This window comes from Taurulus bubalis (genome assembly GCF_910589615.1).
Source record: "Taurulus bubalis genome assembly, chromosome: 7".
Classification (NCBI taxonomy): domain Eukaryota; kingdom Metazoa; phylum Chordata; class Actinopteri; order Perciformes; family Cottidae; genus Taurulus; species Taurulus bubalis.
In genome coordinates, this window is record NC_136595.1 from 3088520 (window position 1) to 3114467 (window position 25948).

General features: G+C 40.9%; 1 protein-coding gene across 1 annotated transcript in view; it reads left to right on the forward strand.

Annotated features, from left to right (window-relative positions):
* The window catches only part of naaladl2 (N-acetylated alpha-linked acidic dipeptidase like 2), a gene marked incomplete at both ends in the record, with an annotated part of 281105 nt that overhangs the window by 48446 nt on the left and 206711 nt on the right, over window positions 1–25948 (forward strand). The window contains one exon of the mRNA XM_079221477.1: window positions 10189–10456. Within this exon, the coding sequence (XP_079077603.1) occupies window positions 10189–10456 (268 nt within the window). The remainder of the gene's footprint in view (window positions 1–10188; window positions 10457–25948) is intronic.

A 25948-nucleotide genomic window follows, 5' to 3' on the forward strand; every position in this document is an offset into this window, starting at 1 on the left:
CATTTTATATTCTAATAATTTAAGATCTTCACATTGCTGAGGACATAGTGAAGGATTCAATTGTTAATATACAACTTAAAGAAATGTTTTCTTTGATATGCTAATCCTAGTAAATCCTTGTATTGTATATATATTTAAACATCTGAGTTTATTAAAATGATGTATGGTTGCCAACTCTGTTTACAATTCTTGTAGATTCCTGCCATATAAACTGGACGTTTAATTCCTCTTCCTGCAAGTTGTAGTGGTGAAATGTTGAGATCAATGTTATCCATTCATGTATTATGCATATAGCTACACACATGTATCTACATTAGTCTGTCTCTGTCATGATGACTTTAATTAAACATCCTTGGACATCCTAAATCTACTGTTAACAATTGCACAAGTGTTATTTTTCTGCATCCACTGACAATGGCCAAGAACTCCACACTGTTGACTCCATAGTCGACGGGTAATCAATTAAAATTCAACGAGGTCCAGTTTGAGAAAGTTTCCCCATGCAAAGGTCCGGAACATCAGAATAATGTCTAACTTGCGCTATGATTTACTGCCATATATATTTTAATAGCCTTGTAGTTATATCAACTCATGTATGTGGTCTAATTTAAAATAAAGAAAGTTGAATTGGATAATATTTAAACAATATGAGTAGTCACTTTTCAAATTGAACTGGATGAGTTATAAATAATATATACCAATTGGAAAAATGAACCAAGGATCACAGGACTCAATGACCACAGGCCCGTCGACCTGACTTCTGTGGTTGTGAAATATTTTGAGTGCCTTGTCTTCTCCCACTTCAAACCCTCAGTGGCCCACTCCTGGAACCCATGCAGTTTGCCTACAGAGCCAACAGGTCTGTAGGCAAACTCTTTTATACATTTTCTGTCAAATATCAGTTAATTTGCACACTCCCAGTGAGTACCACCAATATTGTAGAGACAGACATGTACTTTGAAGAAAGGGGAAGTCTTCACAGACTGCATGTCATCAGGGTTCCAGTTGTCAGAAAAAGACATAAGCACACAGTTGCATAGATCACCACGCTCATGCAAACACGGACACTTGTGACGTGAAGCATCGTCAGGAATGGGCATGTCTCCCAAACCACAGGGTGTAACGGTCCAATTACGCAAGGACCCAAAAGCACGACTCCGGAAGACAGAGATAAAGAACATAATTATTTTACTGAACAGGTAACTACAGGTAACACACAGGGAGAGCTAGGTTCAAAAACACAAGATAATCTGGCAGGGGACAAGTGCAAGTGAGGGGACCTAAGTAGTGAAGACTAATGAGGGGATGTGCTACAGGTGAGACAGGGATGGGCCAGGTGCAAGGAATGAGGGCTGACGAGGAGGGAGTGACTGATGAAGGGGGCGTGCAGCAGGATCTGAAATGACAGGACAGTTAGTAAACAGACAGGCAGACAGGATGAAAACAACTAATAGAGAACGTGTGGCGCTGAACCGTGACACAGGGAGTCCTTCCAACAGCTTGGCTTATAGACGAAGGTCTCTTTGAGCACACACATATAGAAACGTACACACTCACGCACACTGGTGAAAACACAGCAGCACACACAACGCCTCATGTTGCTGCTCCTGGCGAGCTATGAGATGTGGCCTGCTGACTAGAGAATAGCAGAATTGTGTGTTTGGGCCATCTGCTGCTGTTACTGATATAGATGTCACACACACACACACACACTCTCACAACTGCAGGCATACACACATTTGGTAGAGACACTTGCAGATAGACACATAATAAAAGATTGTGGACCCCAGGAAGATTAGCGGTCGCCAAGGCGGTAGCTAATGGGGATCCAGATAATATACAACAAACAATGGTGAAAGAAAATTAACAACTTATACCCCATTTATGTTAAGCCAGAACTTTTCCCTATCAGGACAGTTGAAAAGAATAGTTTAACATTGTGGGGTACGTGCTCATTTTCTATGTTTCTGAGTGTACAAGTAGCCGGGTCAGACAAAGTCTAGTTAGCAATGTGATGGTTAACAACATCACATTGACAATATAGCATTATAGACATTGAAGCTGAGTTAAATTAAAATAATTCGAACTCACATGAGGCATTTGTTTGGTATCCAGATACTTCTGTATTATGACGGGTCAAATCAGCTGTGTTGGAGCTTTCAGAACAGTTTCCATGTCGTAATCAATGCTGCATTTCATTCACCACGGAAGTCGGAATGACACCACAGCCAAGTGAACTGTGTTCCAGTACAACAACTCAATGGGGTTTGCTCCAGCCAGGTTAGCTATTATTAACATGACCAGTTATTAACAACAGAGTACGACGACATTTGTGCATACAAACAGATTAGAAACAAGTTCACAGAGTTGGATATTCCTGTATGTACAACTGATGTAATGATTCACAAGAGAGACAGAAGTGCTAAGACACAGCATATTACTCCAACTGTTTTATGAATGGTGAGCGGATCAGCCATCTTGGATTTTGAGGTCAGGCTTGGTGGGGGTTGTCTGACTTTCAGAGTTGCTAATTCAACTTCAGGCAGGTGGAATTAGAGTTGAAATTTACGTCTGGGAACTCCATACTCCATACAACCTCCATAAACCACAAATTGTCTTGTTTTTACATTTCTGTCATTGTATGGGTTTAACAATGAATCTCAAGAGGATTTATTTCATCCCGTTGATGAAAACCAGGACACTGCTTCTAGTCTTTGTCTAGAGATACAAACAACACACTGACTCCAGCGTTGTACATACACAAGAATCGTCTCATCTCACTCTATGAAAGTGTATAAAGTGTATTTTTAGTATTGTCATACTATTTATTTTTCAAATAAAATTACAAAAAGGAACCTAGCCCCAGAGAAGGACAGAATATGCATACATGGAAATATAAAATAAAATAAAAATAAATTGCAAATACTAAGACCTTTAATAAATGTCTCTCTCCATAAATGTTTCAAAAATTAACACCTACATGTGTAATAAAACGCCTACAATGCCATGTACTGCTTTTATGGCCACATTAAATGACAATGGTGACATTTTTGAATATTACAAATGTTTTTGTTCTTCTTTTCATGCAGAAAATTGCATAATTTAGTTGTTTTGTGTTAACGACGCACCACAATTACCTATGCTGAGGACAGTATTTGAGATGTGATGTTATGAAGGTGTGAAGGACACAAACAATTTCATTGAATATATTTATGGTTGGACTATGGCTGCTGGGAGCCATGAGCACAGCTGGGACATGGAGTTGTTCCGCTCTTTCTCCGGGGGGAACAAACAAATAGACAACTGCAGTGAGTGACGGATTGAACAAACCTGATTGTATTAATGTCTGTGTAGGAGCTATTTACAAACAATATAAGTTATTTTTGTTCACAAGTGGTGTTGTTTATTTATAGTTGTTTACATAGGTTTTAGTTTGTTAATTGGGTAATGCTGTGGGCAGGACATGACCGGGATGCACCTGGGTAGGCAGATGGTTTTTTACCAGCCAGCCAGCCAGCAGCGACAGTGACAGGTCAGCACGGGAGAGGCAGCATGGGGCGTTTTGTTTGTTTGTTTGTTTGTTTGATCATTTTGAGTTACAATAAATAGCAATAAAACCGGACTCCCGCTTGGACCCTGCGTTATTTTGGCTGCGTCATTTAACCAAACCTACGGTGCATCAGTGGCTTTTGATATTGGTTTATTTTCTTTAATTTATATTTATTTATTTGGTTTTACCCGACAAATGGCCACGACAACAGTAAAAAAAAAAACTTGCCTTTGAACCGAGGAGACGGGTCCATCAGCGTTGAGCCAGATGGAGCGTTTTGGATTTTGAATGGATGGACAACAGGAAATGTTTTATTCATCACTCTGTTGGATCATCGACGGAGAGACGGCTTTGGCCCAGATCAACACGCGACACGAAACTGGTATGTGATTGGACTTGCTGTATAGGACAACGGCTAAACGACTGGAGTTTAAAGTCAGTATTCACATCCGTGTTTCATGAAGTTTGAAAAAGTTTGACAGCGCTGAATCGCTGCAGGTGACTATTGCGCAATACTCGCGCACCACCACTCGGCGGCTTTCATCGATTAAAACCGACTTCAGTGTGTGTCTGTGTGATGAATTGGATCTGATCGGCCAGTGAACACCCGTTCTGCGCTTTGCTGCACTTTGCCTGCATTTATATACGATTGCGGATTTTGATTGATGTGCAACAAGCAGTTGAGAAGAAACGTTAAACATGTCTGACGGTGGATTGAATGACGCTGGAGCGCCGTCAGTAAAAAGCGACATTAAATTAACTTCTAAAGGCTTGGGTTTCTACACGGAAATGTGTCAGAAAAAGATGAGTACAAAATGTAAACAAGCCAAGAAGTGTTTGGAAAACATACGTGCATTAATGGCATCAACGGAAAATGTAGATTCAGTGAACACTGAGCTTGCTAAGTTTATCAGTTGTTACCAAGACGCAAATGATATGCATGACTCTTTTATGAACCTTTGCCACAAGATGAAGTTGCAAGACAAAATAAAAAGCATGAAGAAAAAATTACACTGTTCTATGATTTCACTGCAAAGGTAAAAGGCTGGCTGTCTGAAATGGGTCGACCATATACTGGTTTATATGTGCAGCCAGATGAAGACGCAGATGATGTAAACCCTCAGGATAGTGCTTCTAACGTATCAAGTGTAAAGGAAAACTCTGTGAAGACACACTCCCAGCTATCACACATTTCATCAACGTTTTCTGCACGCATGCAAGACAGGCAACACAACAGTATTAACTGGAGGCCATTACTGTATGGATTTACCTTTCAGACAGGAAAATTCTGTCTTGCCTAACAATCGCTGGGTTGCAGAACAGCGCCTACGGAGCCTGAAAAGGAAAGTGGACAAAAATGGTTAATTTAAGGACGAATACATCGCATTTCTAAACAACATGATAACTCAAGGATATGCTGAGATGATACCTGCTGATCAACGAGAACAAAGTGATGGAAAGATGTGGTGTATCCCTCATCATGGAGTCTATCATCCCAGAAAAGGCAAACTGAGAGTTGTTTTTGATTGTGGAGCAACTTACAAAGGAACATCACTAAACTGCCAGCTCTTGCAGGGCCATGATCTTACCAACACTCTTATCGGAGTCCTCATTCGATTTAGGCAAGAGCCCGTTGCAGTAATGGCTGACATTCAAGCCATGTTTCATCAAGTTCATGTCTCAGATGAGCACATCAACTTTCTTCGCTTTCTCTGGTGGCCTGACGGTGACACTGCAGAGTCTCCACTGGAGTATCGGATGAAAGTACACCTGTTTGGAACTGTATCCTCACCAAGTTGTGCAAATTATGCTTTGAGGAGAACTGCAGATGATAATGTCCAAAACTTTCCTCCAGAAGTTATAAGTAAAATCAAAAATATTTTTTATGTTGATGACTGCCTGAAATCCCTGGCTTCAGAGGAGGAGGCACTGCAAATGATCAAGGACTTGAATGCTCTTTGTCATAAAGGAGGATTCAATCTTTCCGGCTGGATTAGTAACAGCCGTTTAGTGCTGCTGTCTATCGCAGAAGACAAAAGACCGAAAGAACTGGTGGAACTGGACCTGGATACAGACCAACTGCCCATGGAGCAAGCACTAGGACTACAGTGGAACATCGAAACTGACACGTTTAAGTTCAGGACCTCATTACGAGAACAGCCACAGACCAGAAGAGGAATCTTGTCAGTGGTCAGCTCACTTTAGGACCCTTTGGGGTTTCTATCCCCATTCAGTATGCCAGCAAAGTTGTTGCTGCAGGAGCTTTGTAAGAGAAACTTGGGATGGGATGATGCTATTCCCCACTCCTTCTCTGAGCAGTGGTCTAATTGGCTTGAGGACCTCATAAGGATGTCTTGGTTTCTGAAGGTCAAAGAAATCCTCATGTTACTGGGACAAAGGAGACAGGAGTGTTGTGCTTCTGCAGGCCTCAGAAAAGACAATTCAAGAAAGAAGAAGATTCAAGAAAAGTCAATCATTCAACACGTACAAAGACACAGGGTCACAGCTGAAATTGCCTCACTCAAAGGTAGCTTTAAAAACGCCCACAAAGAAAGTCCACTGTACAAACTGGACCAAGTCATGGATGATGAAATCCTCAGAGTTGATGGTCGGTTGAGTAAAGCAGCATTGCCAGCAGAATCCAAACACCCAGACCTGCATGTATCCAAGCTGATTTGAGCCATATCCGTCATCAGCTGGGACATGCAGGAAGAAATCACATGTTGTCCAGGTTACAGCAAAAGTACTGGATCGTTTATGCAAAGTCTGCTGCTAGGAAAGTCATATCTGACTGTGTTGTTTGTAGCAAAGGAGAACTTGGTGAACAGAAGATGGCAGACTTGCCTGAGGAGAGAGTGGTGCCTGACACAGCTCAAGAAAGACCCAAAACGGTCAGAAGCCTCACTCCTGGAGACATAGTCTTTGTTGCGGACGCCACGGCTCCAAGAGGATCTTGGATGATGGGAAAAGTTGTGGATGCAAGACCAGATGCAAAGGGTCTGGTGCGCTCTGTCCGGCTCCGAACAAGAACCAGCATTCTGGAGAGGCCGGTGACCAAGCTCTGTCTGCTATTGGAAGCAGCAATTTAGCATCTTGGACTAATGCTTTCTCTATCTTTCTCTACCTCTATTTTCTCTCTGTTTTTCTGTTACAGGTTCATCAACAAGATTCACTTTAGGTTAATGCATGCCGCACATATAATATTCCTAATTTTATAGTTTGTTGGTAGAATACATGTTGCAGGAATAGCTCCGTTTAAGATTATAAATAATTGTGATGGCATGCACAATTAGGGGCTGGAATGTAGGAGCTATTTACTAACAATATAAGTTATTTTTGTTCACAAGTGGTGTTGTTTATTTATAGTTGTATACGTAGGTTTTAGTTTGTTAATTGGGTAATGCTGTGGGCACCTGGTGTACTTAAAGGAGTAGGCGGGTACAGGACCGGGATGCACCTGGGTAGGCAGATGTTTTTTTTGCCAGCCAGCCAGCCAGCCAGCCAGCCAGCCAGCCAGCAGCGACAGGTCAGCACGGGAGAGGCAACATGGGGCGTTTTGTTTGTTTATTTGTTTGTTTGATCATTTTGAGTTACAATAAATAGCAATAAAACCGGATTCCCGCTTGGACCCTGCGTTATTTTGGCTGCGTCATTTAACCAAACCTACGGTGCATCAGTGGCTTTTGATATTGGTTTATTTTCTTTAATTCATATTTATTTATTTGGTTTTACGGGACAAATGGCCACTACAGTCTGAATGTATGTGTATATATATTATGTTCGTTCGAGACGAACTGCACCTCGCCTGGAAAGCTGACGAGAGCAGGCGGCGACATCAGGGGGCGTTGACAAAAAACTGCGAACACTTTTCAGCTGCCTTCAAAGAATAAACAGGAAGTCACAGAAACAGGGACTTCCTATTAGTTCTGATCTGTAGGCTACTTGTAGTTTACAGACCACATTTGGATTCATTCACGTGTTTGTAAATATATATTTATGTAGAAATGTGTGTGTGTACCTGCATCCTTTGATCTCTTTATTGGAAACACTTTGCTGCTCGTTTTGATGTGTTATATAAATTAACTTTATTATTATCAACCACACAAGATATGTTTTTAGATGAAACCTGAGACTAATAGCCAACATATGGAGCGTTATGTATTATAACTACACAGAAAATAAGGATTTTCTACAACACGTGGTGCTTGTTGTCAAATCTAAATGCTAATCAGCTCTCTTATGTGGCTACAGCCAGACGTTTCCCATCATGCACTGGGCCACTGGTTCTAAAATCGGCAGGCGCCTCGCTCTCGTGAGATTATTGTTGACCACTTGTGCATGACGTTAGAGTAAGTCGGGATCAGGTCGGACACAAATCTAACCGGCAGTGATCGATTCTGCACAGGACTGGCTCATCTCAAACGAGCCTATTGCCAAGCTATAGATTGCAACATCCCCCCTCTTCCTGTTTCCTCTTCCAAGGAAAAATAGCTCCCTAGGAGCTCCAGCACACATTTAAAGTTCCGGGAAGTACCAACCCCAGGAAGCAGTGATGGGGGAAGTGAAGATATGTGTTGCTCTGTTTATTTAGATCAATTATTTGTGGATAATTTACTCTACTATATTGAATTACTATTTATAGGGATTGTAAATATTTGTAAATTATCATTGATATCTCTGCATTGGTCAAATCGTGTAAATATTTATTGTACATATATTGTTGATATATATCCTTAACTGTAGATGGTATGTCTGGGAGACTAGTAGAGATTGGTAGGAACTAATCGGTGATGGGGAATCTTTGATATGGTGTTAGATCGTTTTTATTGCTGAACATCTGAGTCCAGTCCTCTCAGAGTTAGAGCAATAAAAAGAGTAAACATCAAGCACCAAACAAACCAGCAGAGGAGGCTTCAATAAGGACTGGATCAAATGTTATTGACATGTCCTTCATGCAATTAGGGAAACAGGATCGACAGAGACTGACAGCTCCCGGGAAGAGCTTCCTGTGTGTGAGAAAGGAAAATAGGTTCAAGCTGAACATTCCATTAAGCTCAAGCAAAACTGCAAAAAATAAATAAATTGTGTCAATAGTTGTCCATTTATAAGAACATAATTTTCCAAGAATGTCGTCATGTGTCTTTCCATAAAAGTTTTGAGAGGTGAATAAAGATGTCATGGTTATGAACTTAATCATATCTATGAAACGTAAGAGGGCAGATAATTGCAATACCATCCCTCTAACACACAATACACACATGTTCTCTGCATGCTCTCCTGCTCAAACATCCAGTCCATCAGATGATGCGTAAGAGTTTAAAAATAATGTATTTTATTTGTTAGCTGGTTGGATGGTTAACTTCTTTCCTCAGCTGGCTGGGGGGTTCATTACCTTAATTAGGATTGCATCAAGGTGAATTCTTCTGAATTCTGTCAAACTATACATTGATGAAAGCTAGTGACGGCGAGATGAAGCTTCCTGAAGCATTGAAGCTTTCTATCCAATTGGTTCGCTCATGTCCCGACGCTTCACGGAGCTTCATTTGCTCTACTGCGCCACCAAGTGGACAATACATGTAAAACAGGCAGAGTGATCATAACGACACCATGGCTTTGGTGTGTGAAGCTTTAAATTGAATAAATTATGTTTGTGACGCCATTACATCAATTATTAACTTATTAATATTGTGTCTATCTTTATGATATAATGGCGGGGTCAAAATCAAAACTCGAAACAAATTGGGAGAGGGTTGTGATGTGACTGTGGGTCAGTGGTTAGAATATCCGACTTCTAGTCAGAGGATCGTTGTTTGTGCCTCAGCTCCGCTAGTCCATGTTGATGTGTCCAATTTTTTAAGTAAATATAAGAACTTTTCCACAGTGCTGGGCTTTTTGAGACTATTTCGCCTGCTTTATAAAATACCCTTTCACAGGTACACACGAAGCTGGGTACAGAGAGGAAGGGGGGAAATTCATTGAGTTTCGCTGCCTCTTATATTTCAAATCACACGGCAAACCCACCAATCATTTTCTGAATCAGTCATGTGGTACGACCGGCTCGCGAGGCTTCGAATGTCACCACATACGTCATCGACACAAGCCTAGATACGCTCTTCACCAAAATCTACCTGGATTACTCGACATCGAAGCATCGACACGAAAGGACACATCACTAATGAAAGCACAAAGCCTCAACATTTTCTGTGTTAAATTTATTAAGATCTTAATGTAATGACATTGTATGAAAAACATTTTCATATAATGTTTGAATATATAAATATTCAAACATTGTATCGAATACAAAGAGTTGCTTTTTTAGAAGGAGGTGCTTCTTTTCAAATGGCCAGGAGGAGGCAACTCCTCTGGACTGTCTCTGTCAAGTCCAGAATTAAGGTTAGAAAGGAACCTAAAGCATCATAGTTTGAAATTTAGAGCCACTGATGGTGTTTCACAAATGGGAGTGCAAATGTGTTTGATTTACTAATTTATTCCCTCAGTAAACATTGTTATCATGATGTTAATTTCGTAAATAGTAAAAAGGGGTGATTTTACAGTGTTCATGAAAGTTAACATTTGGTTAGTGGACCCATCTATCATTGTATGATATAATGAATACTTCTGTTTGTCTGCTGATCCAGATCCTTCTCCAGCCAATCAGATGACAGCGAGGAAGCCACAGCCAGGTACCTCTACAGACAGTGGGTGGGACTTGGCTTGACAGACGTCCATCTGTCCAATTACACAGTTCAGCTCAGCCTGCCTGGTTCCACACCGAGCACCATCACCGACAGGTTTAGTCGCCAGTGTTTCTTGCCAAACGGGATCCCCTGTGACCAACGTGGACCAAATGATCTGCCGAGGCAGCAGTTCTCCTATGCAGCCTACTCTGCCGTTGGAAGTATGCAGGTACTGTACCGTATTGACATTTCCTAAACCGAAGGTTGCTTCATCCTCTTGGCTGCTGTGTTTTTCTCACTCTCTTCCTCCCCCTCATAATATTTCTCTTGTCAGATTGTCTAAGTCTGAAGCCCCAGGTCACCGAAAGGGTCATTGGTAAAGGTCATAGCCAGTGGGTGTGTCTTTAAATGTTACAGCCTGGCCAAGCACAGTTCAGGGTCCAAAGGTGTCTCAGGGCTGTCATTTTCAACAATTCAGGCAAAGATAAAAATGTTATTTGTATTTCCCGGTATAATGTCGAACTGATATGTGGGGAAAATACCTTAAAAGTCATGTTTGTCTGCAACTTGTTTGTAAAACATGTTAACACCAATCTGCAAACGAGATCCCACCCCTACTCATTTTATTTTGCTGCTTGGTTACTGTTGTGGAACATTCATGGTTAACATTGTAACATGCAAATGAATATATTTTCGGTTGAGTGGTCCTCATACATTGGTAACTACTGAATACTGGCTATGGCAACACCGTCCTACCACTTTGGTTCAGGATGGGGTCAAGGAAGCCAGGTCGCCCAATTGACTGTGATCTAATACCCCAATAACACTGTTAGTTATGTCAGTGCTGACTCTTTTAGCACCATTAGCACGGCTACCAAATTAAATTAAATGTATTTTATTTAGCCCAAAATTACAATCTGTACACATACAACATCCTCTGTGACCTCGCATCGGCACAGAACCCCCCCAGAACAAACCTTTAACAGGGAGAAAAAGGGAAGAAACAGTGATAGAGCAGGGGCGTCCTTCAATCAGAGGATCGGCGGTTCGATACCCGGCTCCCCTAGCCCATGTTGATGTGTCCTTGGGCAAAAACACTTAACCCCAAATGGCTCCCGTAGCTGTGCCTACAGTGTGTGTGAATGTTGTTTGAATGTTAGTTAGAATCCTGATGGGCAGGTGACATCTTGCATGGTAGCTCCTGTCATCAGTGTATGAATGGGTGAATGATGACGAGTAGTGTTAAAGCAATTTGCGTGGTCATAAGACTTAAATAGAGCCTTCAATCAGCAGGATCTAGTTGTACCATGAGTGCAGGTGAAACTATATTCTTTCTTAAATATGTTATGTGACAAATAGATGTGATTGACTAATGAAATGCCGCACTGAATCAATAAAGAAATATTGGGACAAATGGTGTGATCTCACCCACCTTGTCACACAATCCTTTCGAAGTTCATCATGCTTTGCTGCTGTACCGAAACATTCAACCCAACCTTCTTGGCTTTTCTGGAACTGCACCGTTACCCTCTGACACCCCATATGTCGTCAGAGAGGGATCTATTTTTATCTTTTGACTGCACCAACTGACCGACTATGTCCATCCATTGTGATACCCAAATGTAGCGTGTCACCAGAAAAAAAAACTTTCTATTAAAACTCGAACCATAACATTCACAAATATTCTCTAGATGTAATGTGGTCATACACAGGAGGATCTTTTTTTTCATAAATGGAGCAAAAGGAGAATTTTTCTTGATAAGGTGCCTCAGGTCATTTTTAAAAGGCTAGATGGTTGACACACATTATACATTACACTTATTTAAGAATATAACATGCGATTAGAACACCAACAAAGTTCAGTCTAAAACCCGCAAAAAATCTTGCTAAATGCTAGATGCACTGTTAATCTTTTCTGCCATCCTTCCTTGTGTGAAGGTTAATGGCAGTCATTATGCATGTAGTCCACCCCCGCTAGCCAACACACACACACACACACACACACACACACACACACACACACACACACACACACACACACACACACACACACACACATACAGTCACACTATTTTTAGAGGGTTATACTTCTCTGTATCCCAGGGAACAGAGAAAGGGGTTGAAGGAGACACTTGTTATTCCCTTGAGCTCCTGCTGGCCTGAGGGCAGATGAAAAGTTGGAGTGATTCCCTGAATACCAAGTTTTTCTCCGTTTCGCTCCCTCCTTCTCTCCCCGTTCTCCTTTCTCTGCTTTGCTCGATCCATCCAGCTGTCCACTCTTCGGAGTCTACCCAAAGGAGGGTCACAGTCATCCATCACCGGATTATTTCCTAGCTGTGTTCCTGCACACTACCTTGAATTAAGCGGCAGTTTGCCGGATCTAAACATGGCTTTCAGACAATTAAATATGGCGTGTGTGATGGATGGATGGCAGCCAAGAGCAACTATACTAGGCTAATAAGTCCTGCAGTTGGTGGCATTGTTTTGCTCGTGCGAACCACACACACACACACACACACACACACACACACACACACACACACACACACACACACACACACACACACACAAAGACAGAATGATCAAGGAAAAAAATTACAAACTATAATATAGTTTTAGGGGCTACTCACATTTCTGTCTTCATGAAACCAAATCCTTCCGCAGCAATAATAATACCTTAATCGGTCCCTTATTTCTCCTGATGATTTGTGATGTTGAATTAGAATTGATTAGGTTTCAGTAGGGGGTTTGCATGCAGTGGTGGTATAATTGTGGAGATTATTTCACTTTGTAAAGGAAAGAGGCAATTATATATTTGTTTCTAAATTATTGTTCTTGAGAATAAAGGAGACTTAATGTGTTGCAAAGAAAGTTACCTTTCTTATAGATATCAGTGTAGGTTTACTATTTTCCAGAAACATCAAAGTGTCATGGAGAAAGATATACTCAATCACGTATAGTAACAAAAAAAATGTGCCGTCAACTTGTTTTTTAAGCATTCAATTTGTTTTCATTGTCTGTGGCTGTTTATTCTCAGGGTCTCGGATTTGTTATTTTTGTTTAATGTGTCACTTGCAATTGACAATTTTTAATCCAACGCAAAAGATCTATTTACAGATATGAATACAGAAAAATATTGTTGTGGTCTTACGTATATTTACACAGTATATACATTAAGGCAACAATTTACTAATTTGTGATAATAGAACAGTGCCAAAAACTTTGGTTGTTGTTCCACATTTTCTAATTGTACTACCTACAGGTAGATGTGTGCTGCGATGAGCAACATGATGTGATGGAGATTATTTGGGTTAAAAACTGTCATTGCATCATGACGGGCACGATCTTAGAACCCATCAGCTATCTGTCATCAGACACAGGCTTTTTAGGGCAAAGGGCTTGAATTCTGTCATGACATTAAATAAGTCCATTCTTTAATATAAAATGGATACGATAAGGGGCCACTGTGGCTCACTGATAGAGTGGAGGTGTCCTTTAAACAGGGCTCCAAAGCAGACACTCTACTCCCCCTGCCTGTGCCATACAATCATTTCCATGAAAATCACAAACAGGATTGATTAGAAGGGACAACCTTAGCATGGAGGCCAACTTGAAACGTGTTTGACTCTATGACGGGTACACGGACAAAGCTTTTTCTTTGGTCATACAAGGCAAAAGGGTAAGGGTCATCAATGGCCCTTAGCAACGACCCCAGTACCCTGTATTCCTGCAGTACTCCCCACAGAACTCCCAGAGTGACACGGTTTTAAGCCTTCCCCGAGTTCATAAAACACTGGATGAGCAAACTTCCGTGACCCCTCCAACAGACCTGCAAGTGTGCTGGTCCACTGTAATGGCCAGAATGTAATTTGCATTTCTCCTCCTGGATCTGAGGTTCGTCCTGCAGGATTGGTCAGGACCTCCTTTCCAGCACCCTGGAATACACGTTCCCGGAAAGTCTGAGCATTGTGATACCCTGGGGCTGGTGTTTCAAAACTTGCAATCCAGATCAGAATGATCCGGATAACCAAATCCCCCTGTCCTCAGCCACGAAACAACCTGATCTATCCCGGTATTTCAAACCTTTGCCGGATTGGATCAGAGTGATCCCGATACCGGCAGATTGGTATGTCAAAATCCGTCCTGCAGCCTGGATCACAGACAGGAAACAGGAAATGGAGCAAACATTTTACCGAAAAAAGGAGAAGCTGGCACAACTATTGTCTCTAAATGTTAGTATAATCTTGGCCAGTAATGATGCGTCCTAAGACTAGATGAAAGGCAATCATTATATTGAGTTAACAAATTGTGTACATCAGCACAAAGTTGAAAGAAGAGCTTGGCGAAGTCAAATAAAGCCGAGTTTGCAATAATGCGAGCTAAAGCTGCTCCATTGACTTCTGTGTTAAGGATCTAATAAGTTACTAAATAGGCTAGCGTCTGTATGTCGCAGTCCACATTTTAATGCATTAAAGCAGGGGTGGGCAAACTTTTTGGCTCAGGGGCCACATTGAATAAAAAAAATTGACAGACGGGCCGGGCCAGTATCAGATGGATGGAGAGTGTTTGTGTGAACCTGTCACGGGAGGACAATGTTGCGGACCCAAATGCAGACCACATGAGAGTATGAGTATCTGGTAAAACAGATTATTGGAGCCAAAGAAAGGGAAGGTGGGGAGCCTGTGGTCCGCCACAGGGGGTGCTGGGCGGTGTGAGACCCGTGGCTCTACACTTGAGGACGACGAGGCCGACAGGGGGCGGTGTGAGAGTATAACGTAAATGACTAAGCTTTTTTGTTCAACTCGCTGGTTAAATCTTCATCAATTTGTTCTACACGCCGAGTCACTGTTCTGCATGATAAACTAAATTTTTCAAATTTGTTTTTGCTCTCTGGAAATAAGAGACCTGCTGTTTCTACCATACATTCTTTCAAAAACTCTCCTTCAGAGAAAGGCTTGCTGGCTTTTGCTAATTTGAATGCTAGCAAAAAAACTTGCCTTGATGCTTGATTCTTGTATAGCAGTTTGGCGGAGAAAAATATTTTGCTGACTCTTTAAATTGGCTGCCAACCTCTTAGCAGTAGCCGCCCGTTCTGTCGTTGACTGTTGGCTAGCATAGTTAGCATGCTTGGCGGAAAAGTGGCGGCTAATATTGTATTCTTTGAATACTGCAATGGTTCCTTGGCAAATAAGACATACTGCCTCTGATCGTACTTCGGTGAAAAAATACTTAGCAGTCCACAAATTAAAGACTCTGCACTCACTGTCGACTATTCTTTTCTTGGGTCCACTCATTGTGACAGAAGGGATCAATGCAGGAGGATGGCAGGAAGCTGACAGACAGAACCCTATATGTCACATGACATGAGCACGCAGGGTGGCGCAGTTCCGTGGGTCGAATGTGGTTAATTATGTTAGTTATACTGAGGAAAAATACTCTGCATGCAGCTGTCAGTTCATTTTAAAACTCTAAAACTGTTGTAGTACAAACCCTGTCTCCAGCGACAGACAGTGATTCATGTTACCGTAATTCTTCTAAAGTTAACGGTTTACGACATAATTAAAAAGGATTCTGACCGCTAAGAAGTGGAGCGTTTCAGTGTTTTGCGGTATATTACGGTAATAAAAAAAATTAAAAAGTGTCGCCCGTGTCTGTGGGATCAGTAGGGGAGGGGGTGGAATTGACCAGCGCAGCACAGCAAGTGTTGTACAAACTGCTGTAACGCCTCTCTGTTCCCGACTTGATTTTCCCAAAGCATGATGACCACAAGAGACCAGCATTGATGTTTCTTCATGTTTATTTATTGCACAGCGCTCTTTTAGGCTTTTTGTGTGTGTGTTCTTCTGCAGCAGAGCCGTGTGCGCAGCAGAAGGCATTACAGCGGTCTTTCTGCTGCAGCAGAACACACACACGAAAAGCCTAAAAGAGCGCTGTGCAATAAATAAGCATGAAGAAACATCAACGCTGGTCTGTTGTGGTCATCGTGCTTCGGGAAACTGAACTTGGGAACGGAGAAGCGCTACAACGGTCTTTACTATAACTTTTTTTTTGTTTTTAATGTTATAATAGTTATAATACTCGGCGGGCCGGATTAAAATGCCCCGCGGGCCGGATCCGGCAGTGAAGCGTAGCTGTATCTGTATCAAACAAGGAACTTTGGGAGCAGTTACACTTGCTGTTCAAACCTTTACATGTAATCTCCCTCAAATCCACCTCTGAGGTGGTATCAGGGTAATCCTGATTTTTAGAATCAAACTGATCCAGATTTCCCGCTAAAGTTTTGAAACACTCAACAGCAGTTTTATTCGGATCAAAGGCAGGATTGGATTCCTGAATCTGAATCTTCAGGATCAGATTTGCTTTGAAATACCAGTTTTTTGGATCTGATCAGGATTTAATCCAATCCAGGAGGATTCATTTTGTGGGATAATTTTGAAATACCGGCCCCAGATGATTGGAGCACACTCTCCAGTCCCCCTTTTTTTTTTTTTTAAAGGAAGCCATCAGCAAAGTAGGCGCAACAATCCAGAGTCTTCAGCATTGCTTCGGGCAAATTTCATTCACCACTGACATTTTGCTAGGAAAGACCTTTTTGACTACCTCAGCAACCTCTGCCTGGCATATGGATGGGTGTTTTCCCGAGACTTCAAATTCTTATTGTGCTCCTGCCATCGCTCGACAATATCCTCAATTTGCAGTTCTCCTCCTCTACCGAACACAGCCGGAGCGAAGCCCTGCTTTCCCTTTCTGAGTTGTCTAACGGTTTGTCAGAACTTCTTTGAGGCCAAACGAAAATCATTTTCCATAGTTTCCCCGAACTGCTCCCACACCTGGGTTTTTGCTCTGGCAACCACCGCAGCTGAAGCCCTTTTGGCTCACTGGTACCAGTCTACAGTTTCCGGAGAGCCATGGTCTAGTCAAGCCCAACTCACCACCAGGTGGTGATCAGTTGAAAGCTCTGTTTGTCTCTTCACCCAAGACATACAGCCACAGATCTGATGATACAACTACAAAGTAAATCACCGATCTTTGGCCTGGGGTTTTCTTCTACTAAGTACACTGAACAGCCCTTTGCTCGAATATGTTGTTTGTTATGGTCAATCCATGACTAGCACATAAGTCCAACAACAAAGCACCGCATGGGTTCAAATTGGTTCCTCCAATTCACCTCCCTCCAGGTTTTTCCATAATCAACCATGTAAGCATTGAAGTCTCACAGCAGAACTATAGAGTCCATAGTTGATTTTCTTCCAATCTTTCCGAGATTTTTCAGACTGGGCCCGGTCAAGCCTCACGTGCCGAAGCCCGGCTACCAGATGCCCCCTTCGCAGGTGTCAGGTGGAAGACCTGGTTTCCCTTTTACAGGATAGCTACGGCAACTATTTTCTTGTCGATTTCAGGTTTTGCCCCTGACAACACAGCTCCCAGCATCACCGGGGCACACAAACCCCTTCACCACGGTAAGGTTGCGGTTTATTTAAGGATCAGTGCATTCAGTGGGTTTGAAAGACAGTAGGATGAGCGTGCATATGGCATGTGTTCTATTGCAGATGATAGTTGTTGCATGGTTATTTTTGAGTGGTATTGTTGGTAACAATCTTAGCCTTGGTGAAAAAAATGTGTAGTAGTCCATGAAATCGTGTAGACCTATATTGCGTATTTAGCCTTTAGACTTCAACATAACTCTAAAGCACTAGGTAGGGATCCCCGATTGACACTGTGTATTTCACAGATGGATTCTAATGATGTAACTTAAGTCAATTATGTTTCTACGTTACGTTCATTATACTACGTTGCCCAGAGCAGGTGAACTAAGCATCAACATTTCTCCATGCCTTGGAGTTTGAACAAGAGAGAGGCGCAGTAGGCCCATGAACAGGGAAGCAATGGATGAGGGAAAGAACATTCTGCAAAAAAAATAAGACCCTTTTATTGTGTTTGCTTTTTAGATTTACTTTACGAGTATGTTGGAATGTTTTTACCTTTCTTTTGCGTAACACAGGATACACAGGAATCTGGACACATATTTATGATACAGGAACAGTTATGAATAACAAAAGGTTGAAAGTGACACCTGAGGCAGACTCAGGTGGCAGGAGTGTAGGACTCATGCAACAACACACTGAGAAAATACACAAACAGCATCCCTGGCAAATTCCACATCTATTAAGTACAAAATAAATCCTCTCTGGCACATCCACAGTCACCAGACAGTGTTATCCATCAAGTGAAGCAAGAGGAAAATTACCAAACACTTTGCTCAATTTGGTTAAAATATTGGTTGTCATGCACTGTCTTCCCCTAAATGGACATGTTGGCATGTCTAGGTAAGTGAGTAAACACATCATCGTCACCACTTCAGTTCCTACAATAGTATCAGAAAGACTATGCACTACGTGCAACAGAAAGTTGTAAGTAAGTGAAGTAAAACGGCTTCGTAATCTTGAGGAAAAGATCTTAGTTTGGGTTAATAAGGAAAATTGTTATGTACACTTTGTTTAATTGGGACACAGGCATCTGTCTCCTTAGTGAGGGTGCTGGGTTTTGTGTTGTTCACTCTTTATACTAAATTATGTAACCTGACCTACTGGCTGCAAGGGGAGCTGCAATGCTAAAAGCTAACGATTTGCTTAGTAACTATGTTGATTCAGTGTAAGTCAGTTCACTTTTAAATACATTTCAAATAATTATTCACAGAACTGAAATCCTTAAGTAATGATATAAAAAAAAACAGGCCACACTGCCTGTGTGTTCTCCTGAGTCAATCTAGTGCCTCAGTCTAAAAACTACATGGTGTGAAATTTAAGTATTCATAATGGGCCCATACAATAGCCCCATTCATCTTATTTTAATGTAAATGTTCCGCATTTTATTATAGCAAAGAAATAACTTATTTTTTTCATGGACATTATATAAAGAGCCTCAGAAAGTTTCTTTTAAAGGGTATGTCATTATGTACGTACTCCTTTTGTGAAGAAATGGCAATGAAGTGGTGTAATACGGTGGGTGTAAGAATAAGTATTTCCTTCATTTTGTGAACTCTGACAAGCTGATCTATCCAGCTCTCTATTCAGATATTGCATGGATTCTCTAAAAAACTCGAAAGGTAAATACAGTTTTCTTTATCTCCACTAGAGTGTGTTCATAATGTCATGATATTTGTAATCACATCTATCAGTTACAAGAGACTAAACAAAATCATTCAATTCACTTGGTGGAAATGGAAAAGTTGAAGTTAAGCTGTGGTGCAGGCTTCATTACGTGACTCAATATGACTGTATCAAAAAGCTCACTGATGTTTTATAAATGCTCACTTTTAAGCATTCCATGGATAGACTGGGGGAAAGCCTCTCACTAATTCAACATTAAAAACTAAAGTAATGTACTTGTCCTAACCCCCTTCCTTGTCCTCTTCCCTGTCTTTTTCTCGTTTTCACCATTATCTCTTCACTTTTGCTGCCTTCAGGATATATTTCTATAAATACATGTGCCCCTGGTTTTGGTTATCCCTGTCAAGGTTTGTCATCAGATCAGTGCACACTCTGGCAGCACTAACATGGGCAACTGCTCCCTGACCTCTGAACCTGATGCTGCCAGAAGGCTAAGCACATACTCCTGAAGCTGGCAGTACTGTAGTTATGTGAGAAATGGTACTGACAGTTTCTTATTTGTACATGCTCTGTCTTATAACAAGCTTCAACAACATCCATCAGCCATCGGGAGTGAGAGAAAATGGTGGCGCAGTGTTTATCTATTGGGAGTCCGCTAATCTTTCAGAATAGACATTATTCAAATTATGTACTCTTGTGAATTTCCCAGACTCCTTTTTATCGAACGTAATCTTGTAATTTTGATCAGATTCTATTCAACATAGTTATGGAAGAAGGTTGATCAACATTGCTGGAATCACAACATCACCAGAAAGAGGCAGATCTTGAATGTCACAGAATGATGGATGAAACATGGACAATCATAACCCATAACCACTTTCGAACTAGAGAATAAGAGAGCATCCAGAACACAAGGGGAAAGTGATTAAGAAGAGTGGTGTGCCGACGCCTCGACAATGAAGTAGGAGGAGAAGAGGAGACCCAGGACAGCCTGACATTAGAGTTGGCTATCCCCTCATTCACCTAATCTAATAGGAGAATTAGAGGCCACCCAGGGGTGGTGCCTCTGGGCAATCGCTGGCATCTACTGTGACAGCCTTAGATTTAGAGTGTATTGAAGAGGTTTGGAACTTTTCTCTTTTAGAGAAGATGTACTGAATAAAGTGCTGCCCTTTATTAGAAACTACTTGTGACCTTCTGCTGTCAGAGACAAAAGGACGAATGGTGTCAGCCACTCCTATCAGACTCATGACCAATGACAAGGGATGAACCTAAATTGACATTCCAACGTTCTTTGCTTCATATTGTTCTCCTCCCATCCCCAGCGTCATGCCTTCCTGGACACACACATTCAATGTCCAAGCACCAGGAGGATGTAGAAAGAAATAAAAGAACGCTTGACATGATGTGGAGGAAATCATTTATTTAAATGGTCTAAGTGCTATGGAAACATTTGTAAAACTTGAGAAAACAGTTGGCAGACTCCCCTGTCAGAACCAGATATTTAGCATGCTAGATATCTGGGATATGTCTGCGATGTATCAGTCAGCCTCTTTGCTCACCTTTTTGAACAGTTTCCAAAAAGCAGTCAAGCGCTGATTTGCGAGCACCGAGCCAATGGAAAATTTTTCGTGGATCTCAAAAAATTTGACGAGTGGAAAATCTGGACTTAAATCAAGAAGTGTGATCTAGACAATATATTACTTTACTGTGCAAAATCAACAGCTGAAAGGTTGATGCTAAGCAAAGATGCATGTAAGCAAGCATGTAAGTAATAGATTTCAAGCCACTTACACATTGCTGGAAAAATCATCAAGGGGGCGCAAGCGATGAGAGGGATGGTCTTCCTTACAGATCCATGGTTGTTTTTGTTGTATTTATGCCACCACACCAGGAATTAGAGATAACATGGTCATACCAGGAAAGTTGCTCTGCACACACCTTGTCTTTAAACTGTTTGGTCCCAAAGCCCTGATTACTGCAGTCATTTACCGCCCCCCAAAACCTAACCCTGCTTTCCCCTCTGATCTGTCTGAATTCCTCACACAACGCCATCTCTCCATCCATTCTGCTACTCGGTGACTTTAGCATACACATCGACTCACCTGACTCCACAAACTCTACTGAACTCCTGGACATCCTTAACTACTTCAACGTCACCCAACATGTTGACTTTCCCACCCACAAACAAAGGACACACCTGGTCTGTACATCCGGCATTACCATCAGTAATCTAACCAGCATTGAACTCACCATCTCTGACCACCTGGCTATCACCCTGGACATAGACATCCCCATACCCCATGTTGAAAGTGACAGCTAAGGCAGACTCAGTAGTGGCAAGAGTGTAGGACTCATGCAACAACACACTGAGAAAATACACAAACAGCATCCCTGGCAATTTCAACATCTATTAAGTACAAAAAAAAATCATAACATTCCGGAACATCAAGTCCATCAACCTCCTCTCGCTCTCCTCCTCCTTGGCTGACATCGTCTCTGCCTTTGCCCCTATTTCGACTGCCTCCCCGACTGCGCTGGTCAATTACTATAATGATGCACTCTAGTCCTGTCTTGACCTCATCGCCCCCAAAAAATCCAAACTCGTCTTCTTCACCCACTCCGCCCACTCGTACACTGACCAACTTCGCCACCTCAAAGTGCAGGGCCGTCAACTTGAGCATCTTGCTAAAAAAACTGGACTCACTGTTCAACTTGATGCCTTCAAACTCAACCAACTACAATATAAAGATGCCCTCAACGCCGCCCGTTCCTCTCACTACTCCTCCATCATCCAATCTGGCTCCAGCAACCCCAAAACGCTTTTCGCCACCATCAACAAACTCCTCAAGCCCATGAACACCATCTCCACCTCCTTCACCACCAGCAAATGCAACTCATTTATTTCCTTCTTTAATGACAAAATCATTGCAATACACAATCAGCTGGCTACCCCCTCCCCCACCTCACCCCCCAGCCCTCAACATGACCCTCCCCTACTTCCAAGCCACTCACTCTCATCCTTCAGTTCAATCACTGAAATGGACCTCTCCTCCATAGTCTCCAGCATGAAGACCTCCACCTGTGCCCTCGACCCCCTCCCCTCTTGTTGAGTCAAAGCCTGCCTCCCTTCACTCTCCTCTCTCATCACAAACATCATCAACTCTTCACTGTCCTCTGGTCTCATACCCCCCACTAAAGCTCGCTGCTGTCACCCCCGGGCAAAAAAAACCTGGGCTTGACCCTGACATCCCCAACAACTACTGGCCCATCCCTAACCTCCCCTACCTGTCCAAACTTAAGGTGGGACTTGAGTTGTCATGCAACAGCTCTCTCACCTTGAGAGAGCTGTTGCATGACAACTCAAGTCGTTGCTGCCACAACAACAAGGCTATATACCAAGTGTAGCAGCCTGGTGTTGTTGTCCAGAATACAACATTTAAAAAAAAAAAAGACAAAACTGCAGAATGGCAGTGCAAGTATGAGGCCCAGTGTAGTTGCACTCTTCACATATCCCGTGTGATGGTTGTACACATATTTATGTTCTCTGAGATTTTGTAATATTGTATGTTGTAATATATATATATATATATATATATATAATAAATATTATTAAGTATATATTATCAACTTAAACAAGTTGTGTGCCTTTCATCAATACATCTAACCTGTATGTCATGTGCAGTAACTGGTGGTCTTTTGAAGACTTTTGAGTTGGCTTTCCCAACACTGGCCCTCTTTCAGCTTGCCTCGCTTGTTGTCTGACATAATGGCCGTGTGATTGTGAAGGCACTGCATTTGTGCTGTGATACGAGTTAATTACAGGGTGTATTTGAGCAGCCTTCTAACCGTAGACTGCAGAAACTACCCATGACCTCTTCTGTGTCCTCCCTGCAGAGATATTTATAAAGCTTCCTCAAAGAGAGTGACTTTTCTTCGGACATCGCTGGTTATGACACATGTGGTGGTGGTAGTAGTAGTAGTAGTAGTCCTGACAATTGCTGTTTGGAGTATTAGTTATATGTACAAATATGCCAAAAATAGTTACATTTGTATGTAATCCTTGGGGATTAATAAAGTGTGTGTGTGTGTGTGTGTGTGTATATATGTGTATGTATGTGTATATATATATATATATATATATATATATATATATATATATATATATACCTATCATATGTGCAGAGGCAAATATCTTCAAAGGGAAAAAAAGGTTATATATTCTAAAATATGCTGCCAAAATTGACAAGCATCTTAATTTAATAATTATTTTTGCACATTTTATCATGTGTATTATAAACTGTTTACTAAGACCCCATCGTAGACTACAGGTAATTATTGACAAACCACTTACATGCTTTAAAAAAATGTACGCATATACAATTATTTAAACAAAGTATGATTCCATTTTTCAATTTATTTTGTATAGCCCAAAATCACAAATTACAATTTTTCCTCAGAGGGCTTTACAATCTGTACACATACAGCATCCTCTGTTTCGGGACCTCACATCAGTTTAAAAAAAAAACAACTTTTAAGCTTAATAAGGTCATTGTCATTAAATAGTTCAAACATATTTTTCTCTCATGGATTGTCTCCGCCTCAACAACATCTCCTTGGACCTCCTGACATGTCAGAACACTCTTGTATTGGCCGAGATAGGAGTCCTCTCAATGTTAAAAGTGTTTTTATGAATATGCTTTTTTTCATCTAGTCAATGAAAAATGACTACATATATATCTAACTCTTTAACTATAGGACAGAGTTCCTTCTTTGAGACCAAGTGTTACCTCCAGGTCAGGGGCGTTTCTAGGATTCAAGGAAAGGGGGGGCTTAGCCCCTAGAGAACCGGCATATGCTCCGGATATCCATTGTTTCAGACAGTTCATAGATTGGTTCAACCAGAAAGAGTGTAATTTTGCTGTGTAGTTTTGATTGCATTCATTCAGTATATGATAATAGAAGAGACATAATTTCAGGGTCATAGTGAGCAAAATATGAACTTTTCTCAAATAACGAGAGAGGAATACTTTTCCTGCTTGTAAAGGAAAGACGGATAAACTAGCTTTCATATTCGCGTCACTCCCAAATCCAATGGATGGAGAATAGACCTGACAGTGTCAACTTTTGAGTTGTTTACTTGTTTTATTTTGAGCAGAAGGGAATACGATTTTGATCAACATTTACATCTATTTTGTTGTCTGTGTAGTTTTTACAAACCAGTCATATGTTATGCTAATTTGGACACTATCACTGAGATAAAGATGAACTAGTTCAGTGTCAAATATACCATTCAATAGTAAAAAAAAAAAAAAACATGAATAACAAAAAATAAAAAAACTATGCTCAACTTACTTTGAGATAAACTCCTTGGTGTAGTTTACTATGAGATAAACTCCTTGGTATAGTTTACTATGAGATAAACTCCTTGGTATAGTTTACTGTGAGATAAACTCCTTGGTGTAGTTTACTATGAGATAAACTCCTTGGTATAGTTTACTATGAGATAAACTCCTTGGTATAGTTTACTATGAGATAAACTCCTTGGTATAGTTTACTATGAGATAAACTCCTTGGTATAGTTTACTGTGAGATAAACTCCTTGGTGTAGTTTACTGTGAGATAAACTCCTTGGTGTAGTTTACTGTGAGATAAACTCCTTGGTGTAGATTACTATGAGATAAACTCCTTGGTATAGTTTACTATGAGATAAACTCCTTGGTATAGTTTACTGTGAGATAAACTCCTTGGTGTAGATTACTATGAGATAAACTCCTTGGTATAGTTTACTATGAGATAAACTCCTTGGTATAGTTTACTGTGAGATAAACTCCTTGGTGTAGATTACTATGAGATAAACTCCTTGGTATAGTTTACTATGAGATAAACTCCTTGGTATAGTTTACTATGAGATAAACTCCTTGGTATAGTTTACTGTGAGATAAACTCCTTGGTGTAGTTTACTGTGAGATAAACTCCTTGGTGTAGTTTACTGTGAGATAAACTCCTTGGTATAGTTTACTATGAGATAAACTCCTTGGTATTGTTTATTATGAGATAAACTCCTTGGTATAGTTTACTATGAGATAAACTCCTTGGTATAGTTTACTATGAGATAAACTCCTTGGTGTAGTTTACTATGAGATAAACTCCTTGGTATTGTTTATTATGAGATAAACTCCTTGGTATAGTTTACTATGAGATAAACTCCTTGGTATTGTTTATTATGAGATAAACTCCTTGATATAGTTTACTATGAGATAAACTCCTTGGTATAGTTTACTATGAGATAAACTCCTTGGTATAGTTTACTATGAGATAAACTCCTTGGTGTAGTTTACTATGAGATAAACTCCTTGGTATTGTTTATTATGAGATAAACTCCTTGGTATAGTTTACTATGAGATAAACTCCTTGGTATTGTTTATTATGAGATAAACTCCTTGATATAGTTTACTATGAGATAAACTCCTTGGTATAGTTTACTATGAGATAAACTCCTTGGTATAGTTTACTATGAGATAAACTCCTTGGTATTGTTTATTATGAGATAAACTCCTTGGCGTAGTTTACTATGAGATAAACTCCTTGGTATAGTTTACTATGAGATA